Source organism: Lepisosteus platostomus, chromosome 12, assembly GCF_059453375.1.
Source record: "Lepisosteus platostomus isolate fLepPlt1 chromosome 12, fLepPlt1.hap1, whole genome shotgun sequence".
Taxonomy (NCBI): Eukaryota; Metazoa; Chordata; class Actinopteri; order Semionotiformes; family Lepisosteidae; genus Lepisosteus; species Lepisosteus platostomus.
In genome coordinates, this window is record NC_142622.1 from 24,234,584 (window position 1) to 24,249,527 (window position 14,944).

Sequence of the window (14,944 nt, forward strand, 5' to 3'; positions counted from 1 at the left end):
TAATAATAACTACATTCTTTTAAAAACAAATAATAAACTAGAGAGGTGTTTCTTGTAAGACAGCTAAATATCAAAATATTTCAGCTTGCTGATTCACAGCTGGTATGTAAATTTTCCATATGTACTGTACAGTAGATATCCCTGCAGCACTCTATTACTAGGGCTACATCTTGTATTACATGGAACCAAACCTCCCTCAGATTTTTTGGAAACACAATAGATTATAAAATGTTATAATTACTGTATGACTGCTGTAATTGAGGGTCACAAGGCTTAAATTTAATAAACTGTTATTTGGTAATCATTGCATTAAAGCCTCATTAAATGCAGATTTATCAAGAAAATAAAAGCTTATTTGCCCAGTAGGAAAGGATGTGTAGTGACATTTTTTCATGCTCTGGATAGGATAAGATGTACATTTGTAAGAGACTGACAAATCAATTAAAGAAATGCATTGCTGAGTAAGTCTTAATGGGAAAATAACTAGCATGGTCCCTCCACAGTTTGTGAAGATTGAAAAATGTGGTTAAGTTTAATGATGTGTCCAGTTACTGTTCAGGTGCTGTTTTATTTCATTTTATTGCTCCTAAGAAATACACTTTTGGCTTGTCTGTTTAGACAGTTTGAGGATATTTCTACAGGATTATGATGACGATATCCTAGCTGATAGTGAAATTTGTGAATGGAATATTACCCATAATCAGCGGTTTGTTAAAATAGTTGTTCCTTTATTCTCAACTGTTCTTTAAATACTTTTTTTTTATGGGGAATTATGTCATCTGTTATTGCAGTTATCCAAATTAGGATAGTTTCAGTTTCAATTACTAATCTTATTTTCTAGCTTATGACATTTACAGCTGATATCAGTTGTGTGAATGTACACAAATCATATAAGTCACGTTTCTGAAAGGGAAAATTCTCAGGTTTTACTCAATATGTCTTTAGCTCAATTAATATTTGCCAGCACAGGGAAACACCCAGGTTTAACACTGGAAATACAATACAATTAATGTGGTTTGCTGAAATTGAGAGAAGAAAACTGCTCTTCATGCTTTTCTAAGATTCTCTTCCTGACTCAATCCCCTAGGAATTTTCAGCCTGAGGATTTAACACAGGAGGTCACAATTCAGTAGTAAGGTTGATTCTATAGACCTTTTTAAACTGCTAACAGCAACAGTCTTAAGAAAAGAGTTTAACTGTTCCAGTGTATTTTAAATAGCCTATTTAAAGTTCAGATGAATTGTAAACCAAAAGGCCCATGGTCCTCCAGGACTGGCTGTGCACTTGAGTTACAGTACTAATACTGTAGGTAGAATATTATGTCACCAAGAAATGGTTTTGTTTCACATATAGGTCTGGAATCTGGAGTCTTGTATCACAGAGAAGGGGCACTGTATGAAGTTCTGCACAGAGACCTGCTCTTGGTGAGTGAAAACTGTCTTTTTAAAGGCTGGTCTGAGTTTTCATCATGATGAAGAGAACTGAAGACTGGAAAAAAAAAGTTTACTGTTACATTTTGTTAGATCTATCTGGAAGTCTTATAAGGTGCACCTAAAATATATTAGTAATTGGTAATCATTATTCATTTTACTTATAAAATTATTTTTATTTTATTAAGATTTAAAACAAAAGTGGTTTGGGGAAAACAGGTTTACAGTATCTTCTTAACAGAGTTTACTGAATATCTCTGAAATTACTTTTAAAGACTTCTGTCATTATGATTCCAGATTATTTTCAAATAGCTCAGTATTATTTTGAGTTTTTTTATTTTGATTATTTATTAACCATAAGCTGGTAAGAAAAAAAACAATGTGTGCCAGTTTAAGCCATAAGGTCTGTACTTGTACTGTAATAAAACATTATCACCTCTCATTGCAGATGACTGGATTACATTTACTGGTACAGTACATTGTCTGAGCAATTCTTTAATTAGTTGCTAAATAGATTAAATTTTATCTTTGAGACTTTTGTATTTAATTTTTTATTTGATTATTTGATTTTTCCTAATTTTGTCCAATAGGTTGTAATCAGACCTTCAAGAGTGAAACATTCGATTTTAGAAGTAAAAAGTGAATTCTATTTCTTTTTTCATCAAACTTTTGGTGGACTGAAGATCTGCTCACTTGAGATTTTACTCTTTGTTTCACAAACATGTGTTGATTTTTTAAAATTGCAGATGCAGATCAGCTTCATACTTTGTGTTGTTTTGAAGAATGGTTTACAAATGTAGGTCATGTTTTCTAAAATGAGATTATTTCATGCAGGGAGCTGGAGTGCTTAGTCATTTTTATGTCCATTCATTTATATTCATTAAGCAATAAAAAGCTGATTTGTTCTACAAGAGGAAAACTGTGTTGCCCATACTGATGCCAGATCAAAGCTCTGAAAGCACTGTGCAGGAATGAATAAACATTTTTGGAGATGCCTAAATTGGAAATCTTTTTTATCCAAAGCTTTAATCTGTAGTGTAGCTTGTTCAGAAATATTTGGGATTTTGTTTAGCAATAACAAACAACAACACAAGATTAAAAATGTCATGAAGTCTTTCTAATATAGGATTGACAATAATATCCAAGTGAATCTTATTTTGAAACTAAAACAAACCAGGCATTTTACTGTATGGTATGTGTTTTCTTTTTGTTTTCAATTTTCATAATTGAGGCAAAATTGTTGCATTTTGTGACAGTATGCCATTAATCTAACTGCCATGGAACACTATATTCATTGTTTTGTAACAATATAAAATGCAATTGTTAAACAGAAGGCCTTGAGTTAGCATTTTTGCAGAAGGATTTGTAAAGCAACACAGACCAGCGAGGTCTATGGTTCTTTAAGGTATAATGAGGTCTGAAAGGCAGCAATATTGTGACAAACAGTGCTTTATTTGAAAGAGAACATTTTAACAAAACAAAAAAACATGAACCCTTTCTTCTGAACCCTCCCTCATCTGAACTTTCATTCCTCCTACTAAATAAAAAAGAAACTTAGACTCCTCAGTGTAACTGTACTGTACATTCAGTCTCTCTGACTGGCTCCCTTCCCTGGGTTGCAAAGGTAAAGATCTGAGCCCTGCTCCCAGACTGCAAAGTGAAGCATTTGCTTCCAGGTATTATATCGTTACCAGACTACACCAATGGCGTAATTAATGGAGTACCACAGGGACCTGTACTAGAATTTAATTGTAAAATCTGGAACACTGGTTTTTTAAAACATGGCTGTATGAAACCCTCATATCAATATATCAATTATCTACTAACTACCAAATGGCCTTCTTGTTTGTAACTTTTGTTAGATCAGACTGGTCAGTGGATGGTATACTGCACCCATTCTCCTGCAGTGATTTGTCATTTGTACAATACTGAAAAGTTGAAATCAGGTATTGTGCCTGTATCTACAGATAATAGTACTGACACACCCATTTCCAGAAGTGTTCTTCTTTCATTACTTAAATGTAATAACATATGTGACATTTGTAATAGCATATGTGACATTTGTAATAACATATTTGACAATTATATCTTTTAGATGTTTATTAAATGTACATTTTTCCTACCAAGCTGTCATTACTTATTATACTCCATAGATCTTTCACAAAGTTACTGCCAGTTTGTAGATTTAGATAAGCATAGTTTAAAATGATTATTTCAAAAATAACCCTTGACCTGAAATGACATGACATGTATGGTCTAACGTACTATAGTGAGCTTTTTTATCGTAAAACAGTACAGTAAGTAATCTAGTTAAAAATATTAAATGTAGCCAAGTCACATTACACAGATTTCTACAACAACAATAACTTCTTTTTTAAAATAAAATGTCTTGTGCAAAAATATTAATTATTTTCAACAATACTATTGTATAAAGAGACAAACCTGAGCAATAATTGATCAAAGACCAGATCTAGCATTGCTATAAGGCTGTCCTCAAACTGAGCTCAAACTAGCTCATATAGCCAATTTTAGGACATTGAAGAATTCAATTCTAATTACAAATCGTAAAATAAATTACCTTAAATGTAAGATGTTGCAATTAGAGTAAAAACCTAAAAAAACAACAAAGTGTTCTAATTTTATCTAAAAAGTTTAATTTTCCAAAATTTACAATATTGTTACTTGTATTACAGCTGCATTAAATGAAAACAGGATAGGTTACAATATTTTCCACAGTGTATACAATATATGAAAATCTTTTGATTACACTAAATACTTCAGTATTGTATTGATGTTTAAGCAGGACAATACTATTAATATGATTTTAGTAATCTTTCAGTTTAACTGTAGAACTTGAAATATCTGTGTATGAATAGTACGGATTTAACACATTGTGTTAGCCATAAAATATGGTGGAAATTGAAAATCTTGCATCTGGTGGATAAATATGTAATCAAAGATTCATATGGAATGAAATTGACTTACACATACAGTACAAATAAATGAATTGATGACATGACAATGAATGGATGGCTGGGACTAAGAGGGATTCATGCTTATTATAGCTCTGTGTCTCAGGTAGTATTTTGCAGTGCTGTCGACTGCTGTGAGAATAATTAGTGTGTGTGATGTGGGAAAACGAATGCTGGTGAGACTCTGGGGACTTCTGCAATGCCACTCAAGCACATGAACTGTGGGAGAGTTGTGTGTGAAGGAACAGGTCCTGTCTGACTCAGAGAGAATAAAAGAGATGCATTGTAAATGTTACTGGCACAAGGAAAAGGAAGAGGAAAATAGCAGCAGCAAAAAAAAAGAGGTTTTGCTTGCCTGTGAAAGATGAGAGTCAGAAAGCTAGGAAACACATAGTTCTTTATAGGTTTTCATCTGGTTAAGTATATTAAAATTTGAGACCCACTGTTAAGTAATAATTCTCTTGGTAATGTTAAACACCCAGAAAGCCTAATTGAAACTTTAGGCCAATCCAAAAAATTATGAAAGGGACAATGCCTTGGGACAATGACAAATATATCTGCACACACAATAGGGAGTGTGAATGTAATGTTATTTCAGATTTGCGGGACTTAAGCAGTCAAAGTGGTTTTGCAAAAAAAAATATCTGATAGTGGAAAATGATTAACAAGTATTAAGTCTAAGACAATGTATTTTTACAATGCTCTCAATTCCTGCTGTTCCCTTTTTATTTTGCATTGTTATTAATGGAAATGAAAATGCCTGTATATTGCTGAAATCAGGATAATCCCTCACTGTCTAGTCCTAGCATTGTTCAGTGACCTCCACTGAGTAATGGAAGGACTCATGTGTTATTCATTGTAACTTACAGTATGTTTATAGAAAACTGCATCTTGGAATTCTGAACTGCAGTAAAAATATAACCAATCATTAAACAATATGTGACATTTTTATTACCGAGACCAAAACAGATGGAAAAAAAATCATGAAACTCCAAACATTTAAATCCATGTACCTTTTCTTTCTTTACAATTTCAGTCCTAGAATGGAAAAAAAATTGGTGATCTTTCTTTCTACTTTAGTTTATTTCTTAATTTGCTTTTTGGTGCAGTATACCAGTTCCATTTTATGTTGATCCAATAACTCCAGTACTCATAAATGTGGCCCTGAATGTAATAGGCACTATTGAAAAAGAGATGAACCAAGTTTACTCTCAAATTGTTCTAACATGGTGGTTATTTTCAATGGCTCCACTTTAAATGATTGGGGTACTTAGTAAATTGGCTATTTTTCATATTACCAACATTTAGCCACAGCGGTAAAGCATCAGTTTACTCGAGAAAAAAGCAGCTTGATGCCTATGGCACCGGATTACATTTTAAGAGCAACAAGAGTGAATTCCCAAAGAATGTAAAGATAAAGGAGGACATGTCATTAATAAATATAAAAAATGGCATATATTCTCACATTTTATTCATTATGATTTGTTTTCATTTTGCTTTTATTTCAAAATATTATATTTCATTTAAAATATTTCATTTAAAATATAATCATTTTCATTAATTAAATTTAGAATTTGGATATAAAAAAAATGGCTATGATACACTGTCGCAGGCTTCCATCTTTGCTTGTTTTAAGTGTGTCTGGAGGGAAGCTGGAACACAATTCTTAGTGCAAAACAGGATGCTCTAAGATCTTTACTCTTAGCTCTTTAAATCCAAAAAATCTGACAGACGAATGTGATTCAGTCAGAACATCTTGTGGCTGTGAAAGTATGTGAACAGGTTTTAATGACTGAAAGATCTTGGACATGAACAGCCCTTTTTTTCAGATAAATATTTACTTTTCATACATCGTAAAAATGATTCACAAAAAATATTAATCCTGTCTCTCTCAACCTAGCATTAATCCCGCATCAGGAGGACTGCTTGTCGGCACGCCCGTCTCCATTTGGTGGTTTGAACCAAATCTTTGAGCTGACATCGCATTAAATGCGACTGTGAATGCTCTAACCGGCACGTCGCTCCGCCTGCCGTTGGAGTGGGGGGGGGAGAACAAAGTAATGTAGCTAATTCATAGATGGGGATTATTAGGAGGCATAGGAAATTTGGCCAGGATGCCGGGGTTACACCCCTACTCTTTTCAAGAAACACTCTGGGATTTTTAATGACCACAGAGAGTCAGGACCTCAGTTTTACATCTCATCGAAAAAGACGGCACTTGTTTACAGTATAGTGTCCCCGTCACTATACTGGGGCATTAGGACCCAAATGGACCGCAGGGTGAGCGCCCCCTGCTGACCTCACTAACACCTCTTCCAGCAGTAACCTTAGTTTTTCCTAGGAGGTCTCCCATCCAGGTACTGACCAGGCTCACACCTACTTACAGATGCAGCCTTTAAAGTGCGCGGTACAGACACGTACCGGAGGTAATTGGCTACGGCGTCTCCCATCGTGACGTGCGATGACGCAAAATACCGCGGTACGTGATTGGTTGACCGACAGGGGCACTCGTGGTCCGTTGGTCGGTCGTAGAAAGATTTACAGTAAATGTCTTTACTGTGCCTGTTTTAGCATTGAATATTTATATGGAATTTTACCACTGAAGGGAAATCTTAGTAGCTGAGCATAAAAAGAATAGGAGCATACTGTAACGCGTGTGAAGGCCATAAACGATATTAATTTTGGAACATAAACATACAGTATATAGCTGGTCTCGGTACTTTAAAGGAAAAATACACACCGGTATTCCATTTCTCCCTAAACATTGTAAGCTTCGAAGTCTTTAACTAACGTGATACCGGAGTCAACAAGCATACTTTTAGAATTTGATTAAAAGGGAATATAATATGGAATCGCGTATCTAAAGAATTTAATAACGGTATGATTATATCCGTGTACTGCGACAGGGCTGTGTAGGGCTGTTTCGCCTGCCTGTTCATGCGAGCTGTCTTGTAGTCTACTGGTCTAGGTGCGTGACTACCAACTGGCAGGTTGTGTGTTTGAATCCAGCTGGTGCTGGACTTTTCTTTTAACAAACATTTCTTCGAAAAAATAGGTAAGCGATATTATGGACAATCAATTGTCTTTTATATTTCAAAATATCGCAACATGATCGATATTTGCGATATTTTGAACATATCTTCCCTTCTGACAGCGGTTCCTCCTTCTATTGTGTGTGTGTGTGCAACAGAGTAAATTTTTATAGAGAAATGGAGGCTGGACAGTATGCGTTACAATATAAACATTTATATTGATTTAAATCGTGTTCTGATTTAAATCGCAAATGCGTGTTTAATTATGTGTTTTTTAATCATAATCAGGCTTATGCATTTCTACATTTTCTGTATGAACCAGCTTAGAGGTTCATACAGAAAGACAGCTTGTGTTTAAATTGAGTGTAAGGTAATTTATGCTTCTAAAGTCATGGTCAGCATTTTTTATTGTACTGTGCTGTAAACTTTTTCTGTGCCTAGTCACATTATTTTATAGCGTTTTTATTGCGTTATTAAATCCGGTGGCGCTGTGTGTTAGTTTCCTGACTCCCATTATTTAAACTGCGACACTGATCATTCATCTCTAAATAAACTTTATTTTATATAGCGTTTTAAGCGAATAGGTAATTAGATTGCTCATAAACCTAATCGCTTTTTCTACATAAACACAGCGTGATTGCTCTCTGAAAATGCTTTTCCTTTATTTTTAAAGTAGGCTCAGATTTCAACTATAGATCGTATTATTATAAACTTTCTTGGAAAAATTTATTTTATGTAAACCATGTTTGCTATTAATTCATTTAGGGCTAAAATACGTTCATTGTCTTCCAATCGAGTCAAGTTGACATTGGAAGCCTGCCACACCCGGACTGTTAAACCAATGCATTAGCACGTCAAAGCCCATTGAGCCAGTATTGGCTTTAGTATTCCCCCCCTCTCCCCTCAATTCAATTCAATTCAAGGTGTTTTATTTGCATGACAGATGGGTACAAGCAGTGTTGGGTATGTATATTGTAACGCTTACGGCAGACAGGCACTGTGTAAGAGCCGGCGCACCAGAGCAGCGCACCGAGGGAGCGTCTGCATATATAACTTAGTTTTTAAAAGTATTCAAGCAATATGAAGCATCTCCTTTTACTTAGTGCCTGAGCATAAAAAGAATAGGAGCATACTGCAACGCGTGTGAAGTCCATAAACGATATTAATTTTGGAAATTAAACATACAGTATATGGCTGGTCTCGGTACTTTAAAGAAAACATACACACCAGTATTCCATTTCTCCCTAAAAATTTTAAGCATCGAGGTCTTTAACTAACACGATACCGGAGTCAACAAGCATACTTTTAGAATTTGATTAAAAGGGAATATAATATGGAATGGCGTATCTCAAGAAATTAATAACGATATAATTATATTCATGTTGCAAAAGAACTGCAACGGACATAAAAACTCCCTTGCTTTTAACAGAGCGTTCCATAATTTCTAACTACGAAAATGCCAGGTGAAAGGATTTGTAAACATATTTTGTTAAAGCAAGTCACTAATGAAACCACTAAATAAAGACATAAATATAGAAATCTTAAGATTTGTTTTATTTAATGTTGGTAGCAGGATGAACTGTCAGAGTGTATATTTTGTTGCAGAGTTGCTGCAATATGTTAACAGTGAAAAAGGTATTTAGAAATGAGTTATTTCAAGATGAAAATTTTCAGAATAATTGCAAATCTAGCAGGATAGAGAAAGCACAGAAAACTGGCAGTTCGATTGATCAGATTAGTATGAAAAGTCATTTAGCAAAGGGAATGAGAAGAGTGACAAACTAGTATACTTTAGATCTTTTTTTCTGAACCAGGGAAAATCTGATCATGTTTCCCCATAACAATAATAAAAAACTTTATTTGATATATCAACATTAAAGGTGGCATCTCAAAGCAATACAGTAGATGTAAAAACAGATAAAAGGACCACAGATTACAAAGTAAATGCATATAAGAAAGACAAGCAGTTAGAGGTGCTACCAAAATTAGAAAATGAAGCAGATACAGACACTAAGTCTTCTGAAAAGAAAGGTTCTGAGGTTAGATTTAAACTGGCCCTGGTGTGTGTGTGTTTGTGTCTGTCTGTCCTGTAATGGACTGGCGCTATGTCCAGGGTGTATTCTGCCTTGTGTCCGTCGCTTACTGGGATAGGCTCCAAATCCTCTGTACTGGATAAAGAGATTAGAAATGGATGGAAGTAAAGGCACTGTGTGGATGGAACTATACACAGTGTTAGAAACCCACTATGAAATGGCAGCATCTCACTGAGAATAAAACATTTTATAGTGCTGGCTTAAGGAAACAGCCTTTCCACCTCTCTTGCACATTAGTATCCATACCTAGTTATTTAAACAAATTGCCTCTAATTATAAACATCTTAATATGCTGGCTCTGTGGATCCGCATCAGCTATGTTTGCCCATTCCTTCAATTCATGTGCATCCAACACACAGTTCAACGCTAGCAACTACACAAAATCTAAAATATGAGCTCTACTTGCCACTTACAATACCAACAGTACCAGCTAACTTTAGTAGTGACATTTTCATGGATCTTTTTAACAATAAAATTTACAACATCAGACTTCAGACACAATTAAACAGGCCTCAAAAAAGTCTGGTACAAACATTTTCAGCATGGAATAAACCGTTACTTTAATGGTATAAACCTTAAATGGATTCATATTCTCAATAAGATTTGGTGCTCAGTAACATGACTTAGAAAATGACAGAAGACATACGTATCATGCTTATCCTTCTATTTTTCATAATCGTAAACTCCTTAAGGCAGTTACATTTTCTCTGTTCTGACCTGGAGTTACAGAGAAATTTAAATTATAATAAGAGATTTGTAATGAGGAAAGTCATACCAATCACTCATACAGTACCAGGATTTGCAATTACAATACAATACTTTCTTTCTGTATGTGTTTATTTTGCAGTTTGAGTCTATGGCATTCCTCTGGGGGTCTATACTCCAAGGCATGACTTTTTTATGGGAACATGACATTTTTTTAAACATATATTTTTGTGGTAGGAGGGCGCAAAACATCAGTATTTACTCCTATTAATTACTGTACGATTTATAGTTGAAATCTGAGCCTAGATATAAAGTTAGATATAAAGTTAAAATCTCGACAAAGCAATGTAGGAAATACAGAGAAAATAAATCCTTTCTGACATCTAAAATCAGTTTCGATCAAGGTCTCTTAAACAAACAAGAAAAAGAGGATTTTCGGAGGGCAATTACGCTGTGTTTATATAGAATAAGTGATTTATGAGCAATCTAATTTCTTGTTCGTTTAAAACAGTGAAATGTCAGCTGCAAAAGATCGCACCAGAAACAGCACTCTCTCTGCCTGTCATAGACGTTCAGGAAAGGCTGAATGAAGTCATGTCAAGTACAATAATTCGGTGATCAATAATAACAGTTGTAGGACAGTATATAAGGAGGATAAGGATTTTGAAGTTGACCCGAAATCTGATAGGTAACCAGTGCAAGGACTTGAAAACAGGTGTAATGCATCCCTGATAGGATTCTTGCTGTCATATTCTGAACATATTGAAGATTGCTCAGTGTGGATTTAATTTCCCCAGTGAACAGGATGTGCATTTATTAATTCTAGAAAAAAAGTCTTTCTTGATTTCTCTAGTTCTTAGTTTCTGCACATGAATTGAAGGAATGGGCAAACATAGCTGATGCGGATCCACAGAGCCAGCATATTAAGATGTTTATAATTAGAGGCAATTTGTTTAAATAACTAGGTATGGATACTGATGTGCAAGAGAGGTGGAAAGGCTGTTTCCTTAAGCCAGCACTATAAAATATTTTATTCTCAGTAAGATGCTGCCATTTCATAGTGGGTTTCTAACACTGTGTATAGTTCCATCCACACAGTGCCTTTACTTCCATTTCTAATCTCTTTATCCAGTACAGAGGATTTGGAGCCTATCCCAGTAAGCAACGGACACAAGGCAGAATACACCCTGGACATAGCGCCAGTCCATCACAGGACAGACAGACACAAACACACACACACCAGGGCCAGTTTTCCCATAAACCAATTAACTTACCAGTATGTTTTGGAGTGCGAGAGGGAGTCATATCACACATATGGAGAAAAACCATGTAACCCAGAGAGAACATGTAAACCCCACACACACAGGATGGCAGGAATTGAACCTAGGACCCCAGTGCTGCAAGATAGCAATGCTAACCACTTTGCCACCATTATAAATGGATGGATATCTTAGTTATCTTTCTAGTTCACAGGTTTGCATGCATAATTTAATTTTGAAAGCCACTGACACATCAGGTACTACTGTTGTATTTATGAAAAAGAAACAAAACAAAAAACATACTAACAACTGTGCCATCCTACTCCTTAGTTAATACATTTTATTATTCATAAACAGTTAACATTGTTAGCAAAATATTTTGAATTATATTTAACCCTATTTTTTCTTTAGTTTTGTATTTAACTTATTATATGATAGTCAGACTTAATGTATATTTGAACAATGAAAATATATTTTTACAAGATTTTACATTAAGCACTTAAAATTAATATGGTTAATAATAGTAAACTGTAACATGCTGTAACAAGATAGGTTAAACTGCGAAGAAAATGCTTTCAGAGAAAATGTTTCAGGTGTGAAGAACATAGATCTCCAATGCAATTTCAACCAAACCTGTTCCCACACACCCTGCCCCACTACCATTAGAATATACACAAAGCACTCAAATCTTTCAAGCTAATGATCAGGTGACCCGAGAGAGAGCGAGAGAAACACCAAGGGGTGCGGAACCAGGGAACTATTTACATGGAAAACGGGCGATCTCCCCAGACTGTCCGCCCGTTTCACTGTTACCTGGATACCTCTTTATTTAGAACTCACTAACACTGAGTTTTAGTTTAGAAGGATTCAAGTAGGGTTTTAGATGAAAGGCAGCGACCTTAATCAAGCCCAAATCATAATTGAACCCATTCAGAGCCTACATTACATTTTAGCGTTTCATTCTGAGCAGAAGACCCTCACACCTGAAGAAGGGGGGGGGGTGTTTTTCGCTGGAAATCTCGCCTGCTTCTACTTTACAACCGGAGTGCTGGCTGTGACGAATTAAACCGGTTTTACAGGTTTCAATCACAGACCATGTGACATGGGAGTCAGGAAACTAACACACAGCGCCACCGGATTTGATAACGCTATAAAAACGCTATAAAATAATGTGACTTGGCACAGAACAAGTTTACAGCACAGTACAATAATAAATGCTGACCATGACTTTAGAAGCATAAATTGCCTTACACTCAATTTAAACACAAGCTGTCTTTAGCCCTCTTAGCTGGTTCATACAGAAATGTAGAGATCCAGGCTCAGAACACACAGCTTCATTAGCGAATACATATGCAGGACAACTAGAGAAGACGTTTTACAGAGGATGGATTTTTAGAAACATCCCATCAGTGACATCACTGAAGTCAACTCCTAGGTACTATAACTGTCGTGTGGATAGTTTCACAAGAATCAGACAAAGGTTTAAGCATCGCTTGTTCTAGATAAAACTGCAAAAAAAAAAAACAACAACCCATAATGTACTTCTTTGCGGCTCTGTTTGCCCAAATCATATATTCACAACGTGAAATCTAGAAAATAATATTACGTAACCAAAATCCGCAATATGGAAACAGAACCTATGTAATTGTTGATAGATGATGTACTCGTAACATTTTTTCAAGACGAACTACAACATTTAAAAAATGACTTGTATGTACTTGATATCTCTAATCAATCCACGGGTCCCAGCACAAAACGAAACTAAAACGCATACCGTTTCGCGCTTCTTATTAGTTGCTCAAAAGTAATTTGACCATATGAAATGCATAATATAAACCTAGAAACATATACGTGAGCAGTACTTAAGCACTGTAGTATCGGTGTTAAGACATACCTCTCAAATACTGTAAATCAAGTTAACAATATCTCAAGACCGATTCTGGTCATAATGAAACCATGTTTCGTGTATGTTTTCTTTAAAGTACCGAGACAAGCCATATACTGTATGTTTATGTTCCAAAATTAATATCGTTTATGGCCTTCACACGCGTTGCAGTATGCTCCTATTCTTTTAATGCTCAGCTACTAAGATTTCCCTTCAGTGGTAAAATTAGATATGAATATTCAATACTTAAACGGACACAGTTAAGACATTAAATATACATATACATACTGTATACAGTACAGTTTGCATACGGTAATATGTTTATGTTACGCGATTAAAAAATAAATAAATAAAAAAAGTCCAGCACCAGCTGGATTCAAACACAGATCCTGCCAGTTGGTAGTCACGCACCTATGGCAGTAGGCTACAAGACAGCTCGCATGAACAGGCAGGCGAAACAGCCCTACACAGCCCTGTCTCAGCACATGAATTCTTTAGATACGCGATTCCATATTATATTAGCAGAAAAGCTTAAAACTACCACTTTTTCACACGCTATTTCACATGCTAGTTAAATACTTCGATGCTTAAAATCGTTAGGAAGAAATGGAATACCGGTGTGTATTTTTCCTTTAAAGTGCTGATTCCTGGAATCTGACTGGCTGACACCCCTCTGAAGTGGTTCCATAAAATCTGGTATACGGAAAAGAAAGCGTTGATAAATACAAGTGTCTTTTAATACACTCTTTGCTGTGCTCTTGAGGATCCTTGTGATATTTTAAGCTCTAGTTGAATGATAGGTGTCGCATTTTAAATCATTTTCGTAGTTAGAAATTATGAAACGCCCTGTTAAATGCAAGGAAGTTTTTATGCCCGTTGAAGTAAAACAAAATGCCTGACAAAGTATGGCTTGTACAGATTCCAAGTGCTTGTACAAATGTGCTAAAGAAATTATACTTTGAGTATACAGCTTGTCCAAAGTCATCCATTATTAATACTATTAGTAATATCTTCAGTAAAGGCTTTGATGCATAAATATTTCTGATAAAGGTAGGTTGTGTACTTTTGTCCAACTGAGCAATCTTGCTTTCATAAAATATACCAACATTTTAATGACTGATGATTAACATGCTGTAATACACAGTTCAAAATTAAAGGCTCAAATGCTGTACATGAGAGGTTAAGCTCCCCCTGGCGGTTTTACAAGGCGACGCCGGATAGTTAGCCACGTGACACACGTGATCTGCGTGATACCGCGACACGCCCACCGGGGTATGCCGCGAAATACCTCACCCATTTTGAATGGCTGCATCTGTAGCTTCAGTGGGCTGCCAGTTGTGAGTTGCAGGGTGACATGGCTGCTGGCTACAAAAAATATTAATTCTGTAAATAATATAAATATGATTTTCATAAAAATATTATTATATTAGATTATATGAACAGAATGCCTCATTCCTCTGTTGTTTTTCTTGGTGTGTTAAAAGCTATGAGTGGTACAGTACATGCTCTTTTACATATTGTAAATACTGTATGCTCATTAAAATCTGACTGCACAGCAAAAAAATACA

The 14,944-nt window shown here is 35.3% G+C and overlaps 1 protein-coding gene across 6 annotated transcripts in view; it reads left to right on the plus strand.

Moving 5' to 3' along the window:
- Positions 1–14,944, plus strand: part of LOC148651328 (poly(rC)-binding protein 3) — a 402,183-nt gene that overhangs the window by 181,806 nt on the left and 205,433 nt on the right. For 5 of the 6 annotated variants that reach the window (XM_088601457.1, XM_088601456.1, XM_088601449.1 and 2 more), the window contains one exon: positions 1,354–1,424. The exons of the other annotated variant lie outside the window; for it this stretch is intronic. In XM_088601457.1, the coding sequence (XP_088457583.1) occupies positions 1,396–1,424 (29 nt within the window). In that variant the 5' untranslated portion in view covers positions 1,354–1,395. The remainder of the gene's footprint in view (positions 1–1,353; positions 1,425–14,944) is intronic. 6 annotated transcript variants of the gene reach the window in all.